The 15,714-nt window shown below is 40.8% G+C and overlaps 1 protein-coding gene across 8 annotated transcripts in view; it reads right to left on the bottom strand.

Moving 5' to 3' along the window:
* The window catches only part of dachd (dachshund d), a 123,509-nt gene that overhangs the window by 82,568 nt on the left and 25,227 nt on the right, over positions 1-15,714 (bottom strand). For all 8 annotated transcript variants that reach the window (XM_028590805.1, XM_028590802.1, XM_028590799.1 and 5 more), the window contains exon 3: positions 13,142-13,698. In XM_028590805.1, the coding sequence (XP_028446606.1) occupies positions 13,142-13,698 (557 nt within the window). The remainder of the gene's footprint in view (positions 1-13,141; positions 13,699-15,714) is intronic.

The raw sequence follows: 15,714 nt of genomic DNA on the forward strand, positions 1-15,714 counted from the left end.
TTACCTAATATATTTGGATGGAGGGTTAGAGCCCCATTCAGGTGTCATGAGGGAGAGAAGGAGAGGCATTAAAATATAACCGTTAAACCCAAGCTGGGTCGAGCCCTCGATGAAACTAACCCACGTTCCACACTCCAGTCGCTATCTCCAGTCCAAACAAGTGAGATTTGATAACGGCTGTTCTGTCCTGGAACAGAGGGAAAAAACAAGCCCACTGCCACAACAAAGACAGGAAATTCAGCATAGATTCCTACTTCTTTCTTTTCTCCTGCCTCTCTATACCTAACAATGCTGGTAATGGAGAGAGAACAGTGCCCGGGGCTGGCAGAGACACCTGCGACATATTTTCTCCCCCACGCCACCCTCCTCCCCTCCTCTCCTCTCCCCCTCCCGCCAACACCCCCATCCACCCACCCGCTCTTCCCACCCCCTCGACATTAAAGTCCTTCACAGAAATCAGAATTTAATAAATCACCCCAGAGCCTGACAGAGTTTATCTCCGGGGGTCGCCTCCACTGTGCAGAGACTCACAGACAGACAAAGCCCGGCCCGATAAGATGTGAAATTAAATACAGTTAGCAGTTTGAGACAAAGGAGGGAGAGTGTCACACCGAGCTTTGTACGGCGTAAACGGCTGGCTGCTAGCCGGAGCATATATATATATATATATATATATATATATATATATATATATATATATATATATATATATATACACACACACGCGTGCACACGCACATAAACGCCACAGAGACAGCTAGGTGATTCATTTCAGGTTTCCTCTCACATTTAGCCTCATTTGCATCATCCACTGTCAACATATCGCCTCTCCCAGATATGTTCAAGAGCTTTCATTAGACGTCCAGGGGATGACATCCTTTTTACCCAGATGCACCATTATTAATCACTAGCTCTACTCCTATGTGGACTCATCTCCATCACGGATCAAACGCTATCTGCCTGTGTTTCCTTTCATTCAGCAGACATCCCTGACATCAGCCATCACTACAGCTAAAGGAGACTTATGGGAGTGTGTTGGGGCTCAGACGACCTTATGAATACGGTACATAAGCATTTAGTACTGAGAGGATATAAATGTGAGGATTTGTTCGACACTGGTAGGATCTGTCAGAGCAAACCTCTGGCAGCCTTACGCACATACTGTACACTGTACAGCATACTTGAGGGCTCTGTAAAACAATTAGGTACATTAGAAAATGAAACACGCAATATGAAAGTGCTGCCTAGTGTTATAAAGAAACATGATTGCAACGCTTTCATAGGAGTATACAGTTATATTATTTTAAATTAGCTGTGGGCTCCAATTCACATCAGGATATGGCCGACCTCAGCTGTTCAAAGCTGATTTTTCCCCTGCTCGGTAGTTAAGAGAAAGCACAGTCAGGTTTCCAGGACGAAGCTGTGCAGGTTGTTTAATAGGCTTAGCCTGGTCATTGGACCTGACCTTTCCCTTTAACAATACTGAGGCCGATGGGCTCGGGCCTGCTCTGGGAACACAATTACCCGTGGGTGAAGCCTAATCTTCTCCAACTCCACTCTCTCTGCTGACCAGACGGCCTTGATCCACAGCCTCTCTGTTGCTCCAACTGATGTCTTCCTGCTGAGACAACAGGGCCAAGGAACTGTCAACGGGCCTGGCCCAGCAGGGCCCCGACTGGGCCTCTTACACAGAGCCCTTCAGGGTCCACAGGCAACGACACTCCACACTCAGAGTGCGAGTGCCGCTTGGAAGAATGTCGAGAATGACAGGAATGCTGGGTGCCATCATGCATCCTGATAACATTCTACATCTAAGAGCATGATTAGCACTCTCTCTAGTCAGCCCGTCTATGGACGTGATTGAAAAAAATGGGCTGCTGGGTATTGTAGGCCTGTCATTACAATGCAGCAGCTTGCCATTTCAAATATCCTAATCCTAAAACTCCCATGTCACACATATAACCAACCAACCAATGTCCACAAAACCCATTGCTGTGGCAAGAGAATAACAAGAAATGCCTCTAAATCCAAATGTATCCATTGCTGAATTACCTTAGCTTTTTAAGTGTTTGATCTGTGCAGGCGCTGACGATGCAGTTCATTCTTTTTCAAATATTTTTGGGTTTTATTTTCCCTGTGTTCAAATGATGGGCTGTGAAAGGTTGTTCTTTCTTCCCCATGCAAGTAAACTATACAAAGAGGTGTTTGATCTCTGAAATCCGATCTGTATTTCTAGCATTGTCTCCAGTTCCTACTGTGGCATCTTAAAGGTCAGGAGTGAAAGGCCATTTGATAACTACAGAAAGACCTTTTGGCTTTATTACACTGACTTTCATCTCCTTTCCTGCGGAGGTTAAAACAAAGCATTGCATCCTTTGAAAAAGAAAGGATAAAATGGATCGCTTTGGAGCCTCAAGCCTCTTTTTTTTTCACAGAGAGAAGTCTGGCATCCAGTCTACAAGGAAAACTCTTGTGGGATGGGTTTCTGAGTCTTCTCGGGCACAATTAGCATATGTCCTCTCAACCTTCTACCAAACCTCTCAATGAGACCCTGATATCCTATTGAGATATTATTACCACTCAAACAGAGCATTACACAAAACATCTAAAGCATGCACGCACACACTCATACAGGTGCACACACACACACACACACACACACACACACACACACACACACACACACACACACACACACACACACACACATCACAGCTCAATGACACCCACTTCCCACTGAATATTCCTTTCTTTTTAATGGTAACCTTGGGAGACGGGCTGCACCGGTGCAACACTTAACAGCCACTAGTCTGAGAAAAATGTTTTTGATATGCTTGTGTCATTTAATCATCCACATTCTGCCGAGGCTGTGCAGGACAATTTTGCAGGATATTAACTCCCAACTAAACCCTGGCTTGTATCATTTGTGGGGCCAGTCAAGCAGGAGTCCCAGGAGGAGCAGAGACTTCCTTCTCACAGTCGTAGTAATCTAAGCTTGACTGGGCGCGCACACACTCACACACACACACACACACACACACACACACACACACACACACACACAAAACACACAGCTAATAGACAGGTAGACTGAACCATAAAGGAGTAAAAGAATCAGGAAATGTAAGGCACAAATGAAGCCCTTTACTGACAGTCACAACAGTAAAAGGATGAGTGTATTTGTGATTTGAGTGATCAGCTAACAACAATGAAACCAAAGCCAGTAATAAAGTACAGTAAGTAGTGGTAGGAAATGGTCTAGTGTGTGCTGAAGATATATATTTCACAGGCAGCGAAATTACTTCCTTTTCTTTTTATTTCCACACCAAAGTTAGAGATTGAAGAGCATTCGTAAAAATGTCACTTTAACGTGATCCATTTGGACAGCTCACATTGCTTAATGGGGTAGCAAATTCATTTTTTCTGCTGTGGAACAGACATAGTGGATGATGTGATTCTATGCAAAATATATGAAGCCATTACTAGAAAAATGCATGAGTTTCAATAGTTGGAGGGGGGGAAAAGTATCTCATTGCACGGAGGCTATCCCTATTCTTTACCAGGGAGCGTCACATACACACACACAATGCAAAAGACAGCAAAGGCAACTGATGAAAACCATTTTTGTTCCATCACAAAGAACTAGGTCACCCTCTCATAATTGTCAATCATGCAATAAATCTCTCTGTGTCACAAATGAATACGGCATTGGAAATGAGACAAAGCTTATTGGCATGCTATGTCAGCTTGACTCAATTCATCCTCCTTTTCACACAAGACCATTCATATGTGAAGTTGTGCGAGGGTGTCTCTCTCTCTTTCACATTCTCTCTGTCTCTCTTTCTCTCTCTCACACTCACACACACACACACACACACACACACTCTCTCTCTCTCTCTCTCTCTCACTGAGCAACTCACATACACTTGCACCCAAGCAAACACACTCACAAGCTCCTAATGTGAAAGTTACACAGGGTTAATGTATGTGGACAAACCATTTCAGCCGAGGGCCGCTTTATTATCATAACCATGTTTATTTCTATAGAGGACATGTCTCACTGTATTTTCTGCATTAGTGTGGAATTACTATGAACATACACAAGTAACAGCACATTGCTTTCAAGGCATTAGCATATGCATGGGCATGGAGTGTGACGACTTAAGATCACAGTTAAAGTGATTCCTGTCACACAAACGTTATTTTTCTGTGTTTCTTCTTCTTTATTTTTTTTTACAGCTGACAACAGCCTATGATTTAGAATGTTTATCTTTGAAACTTAACAGAACTGAACTGACTACTAACCCTTATTGCATACCAGGTGTACAGTGGTCTGTTTCGTGCTATCTGATTGGCTGGGAGCATTGGCTTGACACAGCACTACAGCTCCATCCACAGAGGTTTGTGTCACGTCTCCGAGGACCCGACTGTCACTCTTTAAGAGGAGGGTAATAATAGCCGGGCGCCACAGCAAGTGGTGGCACAGGCGATTTTAAAGAAACATCAGGGAGACGGTGACATTTGAGTCTAGGAGGAGAGAAACCTAAGCGCTGCAACCAATAAAAACTCCCACCAATATTCTCACTAGGCTTACAAGGAGAGAGACAGAAGCAGAGAGAGAGAGGGTGAAAGGCAAAGAGAGATGTCAGTGTTAGATGAAAATGTGTTGACCTGGTGATATTGATACCCCGCTCATAACCTCTACAGGTGTGCAATGCCGTCAGGAAGCAGCTCTGGGTGTGGCTATCTCTATGGATAACAGCCAAAATTGCAGACCTTATCGTTTTACCGTACAGAGAACGAGCTGCCTCATTCACTTTGAACTGCTGACAACTGAAATGATTCTGTATTGAAAATAGAGCCACCTTACAAATAATACATTCATACACAGCACAGTGTAGACAAGGTTCTTTTTTTCTTTAACATTTGTATTCTTTTTTATTTTTAACCTGAATTTTCAAGAAGATACTGGATCGGGTTGTTAAAAATGCTAATGTGTCAGATAACGTGTTAATTCTTTCTTAATTTTCTAATTTAAGAAATATTAAGCTGACAATGACCTTAAGATTAATGACTGAAGTTTGATTGAGCAGATTTAGCAAGGTTATAGTTTTTTTCTTCATCATTTGATAGACAGATCTGGAACAATCTGCTGATCAGTGTCCAATGCTGTTGCTAGAACCATTCCTTTAGAAATGACCTTTAAAGGTATTAAGAGAACAATCTGTAACTTAGCATCTGTGGCACACTGTTATTACAGTGCACTGATTGCACAAAGAGATGTTAAAGTGTAAAGGACTAACTTTCCGCTTTTCCACTAAAACTCTAAAGCTCTAAAACCAGACACAAGAGAGCAGTTTAGTGCCTAGCCTGCTGGCTCAACAGGAACTTATTTTATGCACATTGTTAGTTATAATTCAATGCAACAAATTGACTGCATAAAGTGTTTCTGGTGTCTAAGTGAATTCAGATTTCACGTAAATAGCTGTGGGGCCGTTTTCTTAGTTTTTCATCAGAAGGTATTGACTGAGCAGATGCTTTGAACCACCATAGTATGTGCTGCTAGTCTCAAGTGTCATTAGCTTCAGGGCTTTTCCAGCTAGCGCCAGGTAAAGATTAGATAACAATCAGCCCTTTAATAGATACTGTTGGAGGCACAGGAGCCGTTCCTGTGCTCGCCGTTCATCTGAAGCTAACAACAGAAGAAGAGAGAGTGGAAGCCGATGTCATTTCTCCGTGATTTCTTCTCTGTGATGTACCGCTGAGCCCAGCAAGGAACACGGCTGTTGTTAAATTACATCTAACTGTTCGCTCAAAGTGTCAACGTACAGTGTGTGTGTCTGTCTGTCTGTCAAGGCAATCCAAAGTGCTTTACATAAGGCCGAAAGGCATTAGGAAAGATATAAAAGGCAATATAAAAAGACACATTAATAGAATTTGAAAAGAGTAAAACAAAAAAATAAGAGATAAAAATAAGATAAAACACAGTAAGACAAATCAAACAGTAGAGTAAAAATCACAGCGCAAGATATAAATAAATAGTATCAACTTAATAATATGTGGTGGAAAACAAACATTTTAAAGCTTCAGTGGGTAAATTTTATATTAATGAACGTCATTGAAGCCATTGCCACAAGAGTTGCTACAAAGCTAATTAAGACTACCAGCTCCACACAACTCTCTCTGTATTTCTCAGTATGGCTATGTTCAGAAGATTGTGTTGTCCGGCGACTTCTGCACGCAGAAACTCAAGTGAAAAAAATTACCTCTTCTGAAGAGTCCATCGTGTTTTTTTAATCATCCGTGTCCTCCTTGGCTACTAGCAACTGCGTGGGGGAGGGGGGGGAGGGGTGGGGGCGGTGCGCGATCACAGAAGGCTTATATCATCTGGACGCGCCGACAGTTTTGTTTTCATTACTTTGATTTTTCTCATGGGGGCGACAGAAACTACGCACTATAGCTTTAAGCCTTGATTTAAAAGAACTGAGAGCTGAGCAGATCTCAAGTTTTCTGGGAGTTCCACAAATGTGGCGCACAAAAACTGAACGCTGCATCTCCATGTTTAGTTGTGATTCTGGGGACAGTAAGTAAGACCTGTCCCCAGACAATCTGAGAGGTCTGAATGGTTCTTACGGGAGCAGCAGGTCATAAATGTATTTTGGCCCTAAACCACTAAGTGCTTTAGAAACCAACAGTGGTATTTTAAAATCAACTCATTGACAAACAGGAAGTCAGTGTAAAGAGCTGAGGATTGGACTGATCAGCGTTCTGAATCAGCTGCAGCTGTCTGATTAACTTTTTACAGAGACCTGTGAAGACAGTGTTACAGCAGTCGAGCCTAGCCTACTTAAGATAAATGCATTGGACAACTTTCTCTTAATCCTATTGAGAAATAAATCCTTTAATTCTTGATATATTCTTATCAATCAAATCATTGATTTGTTGAATGCTTGTTGGTCATACTCATTGCTTGTACCCGACCATAGTCACCTGATAATATTGTTATATAAATCTGTGCGTCATCTGCATAACTGTAGTAAGATATTTCGTTGTTTTCTATAATCTGCACTAGTGAGAACATGTAGTTGTGTGTGGTTTATTAAATAGGAATATAGTGGGCGCCCGGGTAGCTCACCTGGTAGAGCGGGCGCCCATATATAGAGGTTTACTCTTCAGTAAACGGCTGCGGGTTCGACTCCAACATGCGGCCCTTTGCTGCATGTCATTCCCCCTCTCTATCCCCTTTCAAGTCTCAGCTGTCCTATACAAATAAAGTCCTAAAATAATCTTTAAAAAAAAAAAAATATATATATATATATATATATATATATATATATATATATATATATATATATATATATATATATATATACTGCAATATATTTTAGGCATTTTGAAAAACAAATTGGCATATATTATTTATTTGATTATTTGGGTATTAAAAGTTTTTAATTTAAACAAAAACTGAGCCTTTGCATGCATCGACTTGCCATAAACATATAATTGCTAACTCCTAAAATTGTCATATTAAACTTGACACAAGATGTAATTTTAGTTGCATAATATACGGAAAAATCTGTTTACACATGGTGTTTCCTAACTTTCAGTAACATAAGAAAAAAAGTTGTGCTATCATAATATGAAATGAATTACTTCACTGAAATTCCAAAAGTACAAAGGGCTTTTTGTTAGATGACATTCCTTTCTTAATATACTTCAATTATTAGGAAGAGTCCTTTGTATTGCGTAGAGAGCTCCAAAAACATTGACACTGGAGGAATAACATCTGCATGTTTACTCAGGAGAAGATTCATCCCTGATAGCCTCCACAAAAATGAAGAGGGGGAGAAAAAACAAGTGGAGGAAATTTGTGGAATCCCATCTGAGATTGCTTCCCTGATGGATTCCTTTTCCTGTCAGCTCAGACGAGAAATGAAGCCGGGGAAAATTAACTCCTGATACAGCTACGCTGAATTAGACAGAGAGGGGGAAAAAAAAACCTACACACTTTTTAAGGATTCCAGCCTTGTCATTTTCAATTTTCTGCTCTTTGGACATGCTTGTATTCAGATTCCCCAACATCTATTCGCCATATCAATCCTAATTAGACAATCTGGGCCCACGAAGGATGGGAGCGGAGTTATTTGCATAATTTAATCATAAATACTCAGTGATACATATTTCCAAATGCATTTGTACAATTATCTTTTCATCCTTGGGGCAAAAGTATTAATATGATTAGGCAATAATTCTTTAAAAAAGGGGGGGAAATAGGAAACCAGCAAGTGTGCACTCTTTTTTAAACTCCAGCTTTGGGCTATATGAAAAATTAATTAATTTCTGAGGAAAATCAATTTCTCTATGTGACCATATTAGACAGAGCCAGGCAAAGGCCTGCATTCCTTCTCCAATCAGAAAATCTCATCTGCTCCCTCTAACTTCTGTCAGTAGCATTTAACATCCTGGTACGAGCGTCAGTGACTTCCGCCATGCTCCCTAAATGTGCTGTAATGTGAAGGAGCCCGTGAGTAAAGACAAGCAAGGGAGCACTGACTGGGGAAAGAAGAGAACGGAAATCAGAGTGACCAAAATCTATTGCTGGCATGTCAGGCAATCAGTCTCAAGTGTAAAATCATCAGGTAAAATTACTGTTAACAAATCTAGTTTAATATGCTAGATAAGGCATATTGACAGATAGATTTTAAACAGCTTAAGTCTGTTGTCTATACAAATCAAAGCTAATACCCCTTTATGGTTGTTGAGCATAGTAAAAATAGGTCATTTTAATATGCTGATTAACGTGGAAAGACCTGAGGTCGGTGTGTGATTTCAAACCATTTCATTTGGTAGAGGAATTAATTGGTAATTCAATTGCTGTTGCCGATCGAGTAAAGGCATGCAAATAAGATAGGAGCTTGGACAACTAAGCATCCAACAGCCAAATTAACAATACAGGCCTCTTTGCCATGCAAATAGCCTCTAAATCCACAAATGTCATTAGACAGTGTCAAACAAAGCCTCTTTAACAAGTGAAATCTGGGGTTTCAACAGTCTTGGCTCAGCTGCATTGCAAGCTATATAATAAAAAAAAAAAACGGATCTTAAAAGATATGAAGAAAATTGATGTTACTTTTGTTTACTGAGCTAGTCTGTGGATTTTTCTAAAAAAGTGTTTTAATTTGCACTTGTTCCAGCTGAATAAATGTAAAGTCAATAAAGCGATTTTGATTTTTAAGGAGACTATTTGTTTGCAAAAGAAAATACCTTGCCGCCATCTGCTAACGGCACAGTTGACTTGAGCACATGTACTGTACCTAATCAAATTTAGCAGAGCCCCACTGAAGGATTAAAAATGTAAAAAAAAAAAAAAAAAAAAAAATGCTTTTTTTTTTTTTTCAATAAGGAAACAACACAAATATGAGGGCCAATTTGACAAGAAAGTACTTGAATAGATTGGGATTTAAACAGCTTTGTATACCATTTTCTCTCTCTATCTCTCTGTCTCTCTAATCAGGCATCTGTCACTCTGTTTTTGAAGTTATTATCGCCCAAGCTCCCTCTTGGATGTGGTTGCTGGGTGACGGGTATCTTAGCACCCACTCTGACTGGAAATGATTTGAATGGAATCCAGAAATCTCCCCTGAGTACCTGTAAACACATCCGTGCCTTGTAGAAAACAAATATATTATAAGAGAGCTCAGCAGAGGAGAGGAGGGAGAGAGACAAGCTGGCACCCTCAGTGGCAGCTCACACTGAGCGCTAAACAAAACAATTACCGTCATTTGCAAATATGTGTGTTTAGGCATAAACACTCTTGAAATAGGAACAAGAGAGGTGATAGCTCTCATAACACTTTCTGCCATGTCTGTATCAATTAAATGCATCTGTTAAAAAAGGAAGTCATTCCACTGTGACCTGTCACTTGTAACATTTCAGAGATCTGTTTGACTGAAACGAGCCGGGGAAAATCTATTTAAGAAGGGCATGTAAGTGAAAAGCCGTCCCATTCCCAGTGGTGGGACATTGTCTGGGGCGTGTGGTTAACCTTCAAGGGTAGACAATGATTGTCAATTAACTGCTGAATTTCTGCGCCCCAGCATTGGATAGCCTGCCCCCACAAAGCAGACCAATGAGAGATATGCGATATCTCTGCACCGCCTCCTGTGTTATAATAACCTTTCAGAGAGTTCAAGTGTCACACAGCAATAAGAACCTTTTCCATCCCACCACAGGGAAAATGAAAAGGAAAACAAGTAGCTGGAACAGAGGGCTCCTGGAGGGCCAGAGTCATAATGTAGGGGAGATTACTGAACCTGGATCAGTCTGGGAGCGAGAGAGAACACTGCTAATCTGGCACAAGAGTCCTTAAGAAAATGAAGGGGTCAAGAATGACCATATTCCTACTATCTATAAAGATGAACAATAATTACTAAAACACTGTGTCGCTTATTAGGCAAAGTACACATAGTTCAAACACTCACTGTAAAAGTGTGTGAATGAAATATTCCATTATAAATTATTATTATTATTATAAATTTTCCTCACCTCGATTCTTCACCAGAATAAATAAAATAAAAAACTACACTGCATTTCTGAAAAACAAGTTTTCCATTTTAATATGTATCAAAAAGTGTTATGCTAAAGTAAGCATAGTAGGGAACAATTTGGTTGGAGTTTGTTTGTGTCCACATCAAAACTAAAACAGCGGGATGCAGCGGTGCTCTGTGATGCTATTCACATTCACACTGTGTGCAAAATGAGAGTAGTGTTGTTTTAACACAATAGACCGTGGGAGGGAAAAAAACAGCATGTGAAATAGTAAGACCCATTGTACAGGAGTATTATTCACTTCATTGTTACCACTCTGCCAGTGTATAATAAGAGTAGTGACATTGTGGTAAAAGGACGAGATGAAAAGCTAAACTATCTCAGGCAGCAGGCTGTTGTTGTGTAACCTGAGCGGGTTAACCGGTGAACTCAGATACTTTTTAACTGACAGCAAGTCGGTGCAAAACGGAACATCGACTTTGGAGAAGGAACTCGTTTTCACCTACAGGGCAACCTGTGTCCTGTTTACTCAGACTGATCATTTTGTCAGCAGCAATTCAATGACAGACGGTGTAAAGCACACATCCCTGCAAATAAAATCAACTCTTTCTAAGTAACAGAAGCCTTTTATCCAGCGGATGCCTCACTGTTCCATGATGTAATTCTCCAAATGGGGCAGGCAGGCGGGCAGGCCGGGTCTGAGTGATTGATTTCAGCCCAGCACCGGGAGTACCTGGCTGCTTTCAGAGACAATTACAGTCCTGTCCATGTGCCCGTAATAGCCCACCACTTTAGCGTCATTAAAGCGACGCGAGGCACTGCATTATCCTTTAACCCCATCACTGGCCATCCCCCCCTCCCCATTGACAACCCGGAGAGTTCAACCACATACTTTGTCACCTGAAGCCCCACGCCAGGCTTGAGGATAAGATCACCGCACGGTATGTTTTTCTCTATAAAGAGGGGGTGAGGGAAAGGGGGGTGTTCTACTCCCTTGATGCTTTATGTAAATGATGCCTTAGCACCAAAGTGCACAGGTGAGTTGTTGAGACGATAACAGGCATGAAAATATGAAGATGAAGCATATTAAAAGCTCCAAATATAGTATTCCGATATGTGAGGCTGACTGTTTCGAAGCAAGCACAAAGAGAGGAGGAACTGTGTTAATTGATAGGAAACGATGTAGGCTACTAAAAAATAGAAGTAAATGAACTACATGAGAGAAAAGCTTTAGAATTAAAAAATGTTTCACTGTAATAATATCCCTCTGTCTACTTCAAAATGTTGTGTGAGTTATTTGATTTTGCATTTTGTGACCAGGCCTAATAATGCACTTTGCAGATACAGCAGTGCTTTGAGGGTCAAAATGTTTTCAACCTCGTATACTGTATGGATCTTAATGGCACAAAATGGTACAAAAAAGGGTCTGTTTACACAGTGTGTGCATGTGTGTTTTGATACTAAGCATGCATCTAAAAGTCATAATTATGTTTGATTGCACTCCTTAATTTTACAAAAGACTGTATGCTTTTACTCTGAGATAACCAAGTGACTCGAAGTGTTTATTGCTATTCCCCACTGATGTGAGCCTTTCCATCATATTTGCATTTCCAGCTCGTTTCTGGGTAGCAGATCAATATGGAATCAATCATAGTGACAGGTAAGATGGTAAATTTGACCAGGCTGAACCATCCTGTGAGACTGAGCGATACATCAAAGCGAGGAGCAACAGGACAGTAAAAATGGCTTTTAATCAAATATTGATCTTCACTTAAATCACTCCATATTAAAACATATAAAGCTTAAATTATTTGATTTGGCAATATGGGTTAATGCATTAATTGCCACTTGTGTGGTTTACCTCACTTACTATACATTCATTTTCTTGTAACCTCCTTAAAAAAAATCTACTGGCTGTCAATACTGAAAAAACAATTAATACAAAAAATATTCATATAATTCTGTTAATCTGGGTTTTTCTTGTTTACTTTCTAAAAATCAAAGTTATCATAATTGAAATAGTATTGCCCCTGTGGCAAGGAAACATAATGACGTATAACCTAGTTTTCTTACAGAGCCATAATACAAATAAAGTTTAGCTAAGGGTTTCCTTAAATTATGAGGATTTACAGTAAAATAAGGCTCATGAAAGATGACTGGGGTCTTATCTCTGAAATTGTCTTGCAGTGGCAGCTCTACACCTGAAGTGTATTCAACAGCATTGTGAAACTCCGCCGTTGTGTAGCCTACATTATCGATTAATTTGTTCTGAGGCAGACAGGCTATCCATCATGGCACAGCTTTGCCCTGCACGTGTTAAAAACTTTCACTAAACTTTTTCACTGATGTTGCGCGCTGGCTTCTTCCCGTCTAACAGACAAGTAAGAGCACATTGCTTGGATGGAGTTTGAAACCGACGCTCACGTATTCCCACACGCTATTTAACTTCGGATGATAAGCTAATCACATCACTTGAACCACTTGTTTTTTTTATAAAGGAAAAATGTCTCCCCCTTCCTTGATCCCGCGCCTTTACGCACGGCTGTCCGTAAAGACATTTAAACCAAAATGCCGCACAGAGCTCTCCACTAACCTCGCATTAGTGCAGTCGTTGTACAGAGTCTCGAAGTCTTTTCTGGAGATGAGTTTACAGCGGTTCACCCCAGGTTGGATGGCGCCGAGCCCTCTGAGGATGCGGACCTGCTCCACATTGCACACCACCGGCGTGATCTCCAGCCGCTTCAGCTTGGTGTAGACCGTGTGCAGTCCGCCGACCAGGTGCTTCAGGAACAGGTCGAAAGCCTGAGGAAGGCAGATGAGCTCGCTGCCGTCCACGGTGAAAGAGGCCACTTTTGCACCGCGCAACTCGACCATCTTGCACTCGTTGTTTTGCGGTATGTTTTCAACAGGCGACGGGGTTGAGTACACGGGTTTGCCGGGAGGTAGACCCGCGTTCGGGATGCCCGGGCTGCCGGTGGTAAGGAGGTCTGATCTGAAGAGGTTCTGTCCGGGTCCGGATGGGGGAGCCAGGGATGGAGATGGTGATGAAGTTGTCGACGGCGGGGACGTCGTCGCGGAGGGAGTCGAGATCGGAGGCGGTGGGACCAGAGGGGTTGGTGGGATCAGAGCAGCCGGTATGGCCATGGTCACCTACAGGAGGGGAAGAGAGTAGCCGAAGTTCAAAGTAGAAAACCCAGCCTGCCGAGACACCCCTAAATGAAAGAATCCACGAGAGTTTAGCTCCTCAGATAAGTTGGGAAGTAAAAAGAGCTGCCGAAAAAAGGCGTGCTGAGTGAGGGTTTTGGGGGGGCTGAGCGGCGGGACAATGATCAAAGATAGGAGGAGGAATGACAGGAGGAAAATGAGCTGAAAAGTGCAGCTCCGCTCTGTGGATGAGTTGTTGTTGTCACACGGTACAGAGAGGGAGGAGCTAGGGGACAGTGGAAGTCTTTGAAGAACAGATAACTGGGCTTGGACTACACTAAAATGGTTTCAGGTCTATTAAAACTGTTTATTCCATATAAGAGAGATCCGGTTATATCGGATCATATTCGTGAACATTTGCACGTTTTTTTTTCTTTTTCTGTGGTCAAAAAACACGCACTCACAAGTTATTCCTGAAATTTCAGTTAACAGTTATTTCTGGTTATCACAGCACATTAACAGCCACACAGGTTACACCTGCCATCCAACGGTATGCAAACCCACTGCACCACAGTGACCTTATTGACAGTTGATCACTCTAAGCATCAAAATGTTTTGAAAAAAACGTTTGCACTTTGTTTGCTTGCATCCTGCAACTATTTAAAAGAATTATAGAAACCTATAATTTTCTTTCGTCCAGGCATTAATACTGCAATGGTTTTTTTTAAACTTTAATTCTGATATATTTGTCATATTTTCTAACTGAGCATGCCAATATGAGTCACAGTTCAAGGTACACTCTACCTGTGGGACAGGAAAACATGTCTTGTTTAAATAGTCCTTTATGATTATTGTATGTACACAGTTAAAGTGGCTATAGCTTTTCATATGAAGTAACAGCATGGCACAAGACGAGGCAATTGTTGTTCTGAGATGGACGTTTTGTATGCAAACTAAAACACTATATAAATTACAGTGTATACTGCCTTTATATAAAAGTAAAGTTACTAATTTAAGTGTGGCTGTTATCACTAATCTCCAGTAGAATGCATTAGAGCTGCAAAGATTAATCGATTAGTTGTCAACTCTTAAATGAATCGCCAACTATTTTGATAATCGATTAGTCGGTTTGAGTAATTTTTTGAAGACAAAAGTCAAAATTCTCTGATCCCAGCCTCTTAAATGTGAATATTTTCTAGTTTCTTCTCTCCTCTGGGACAGTAAACTGAATATCTTTGAGTTGTGGACAAAACAAGACATTTGAGGACGTCATCTTGGGCTTTTGGGAAATATTGATCCACATTTTTCACCATTTTCTGGCATTTTATAGACCAACTTTATTTAATTTAACTAATTTAACTAATCGATTAATCAAGAAAAAAATCAACAGATTAATCGACTATGAAAATAATCGTTAGTTGCAGCCCTAGAATGCATCGTAAAAGTTATACTGCTTCATTTTTAATTTACCACTTACTGTCCATTTCAAGTTCATTACCCACAATAACTATTACTTTATAATGTAAGAATTACAGGTGAGCAGGTGACCATGTCAAACAATGGTAAACAAACTATGGCAACAGTGTTAACATTGTTAATGAAGTCAAATTAGCCGTAGATACAGATGACTAATGTGCATACTGTACCCCATTACATTTAACAATTTAAAAGTTGTGTGAGAACACTGGCAAATGCTGAGTTAAAAACTAAAAAAAAGCTCAACATTTAACCAGACATACATAAAAATGTTAACTGTTTGCTTTTCAGGTGTATTGCACAGGATTCCAGTATCAACTTAATCCACTGTACACATGCCGCACAAACTCCAGATAGAACATCAGCTTGTTCAAGGGTTGTACTATTTTACGATGCCGAGTAGTGAACCAAGCTTAACCCACCGTAGAACGTTAACTCTCAAACTTGCTCTCAATCTCAATACAGGAAAGAAGGCTAAAGGCAGAGAGGGAGGAAGTGCAGCCCTGTATCATGGGGGTAGGTCAGTCAAGTCCATGTACAATAAAG

Source organism: Perca flavescens, chromosome 11 (assembly GCF_004354835.1).
Source record: "Perca flavescens isolate YP-PL-M2 chromosome 11, PFLA_1.0, whole genome shotgun sequence".
NCBI classification, from domain to species: domain Eukaryota; kingdom Metazoa; phylum Chordata; class Actinopteri; order Perciformes; family Percidae; genus Perca; species Perca flavescens.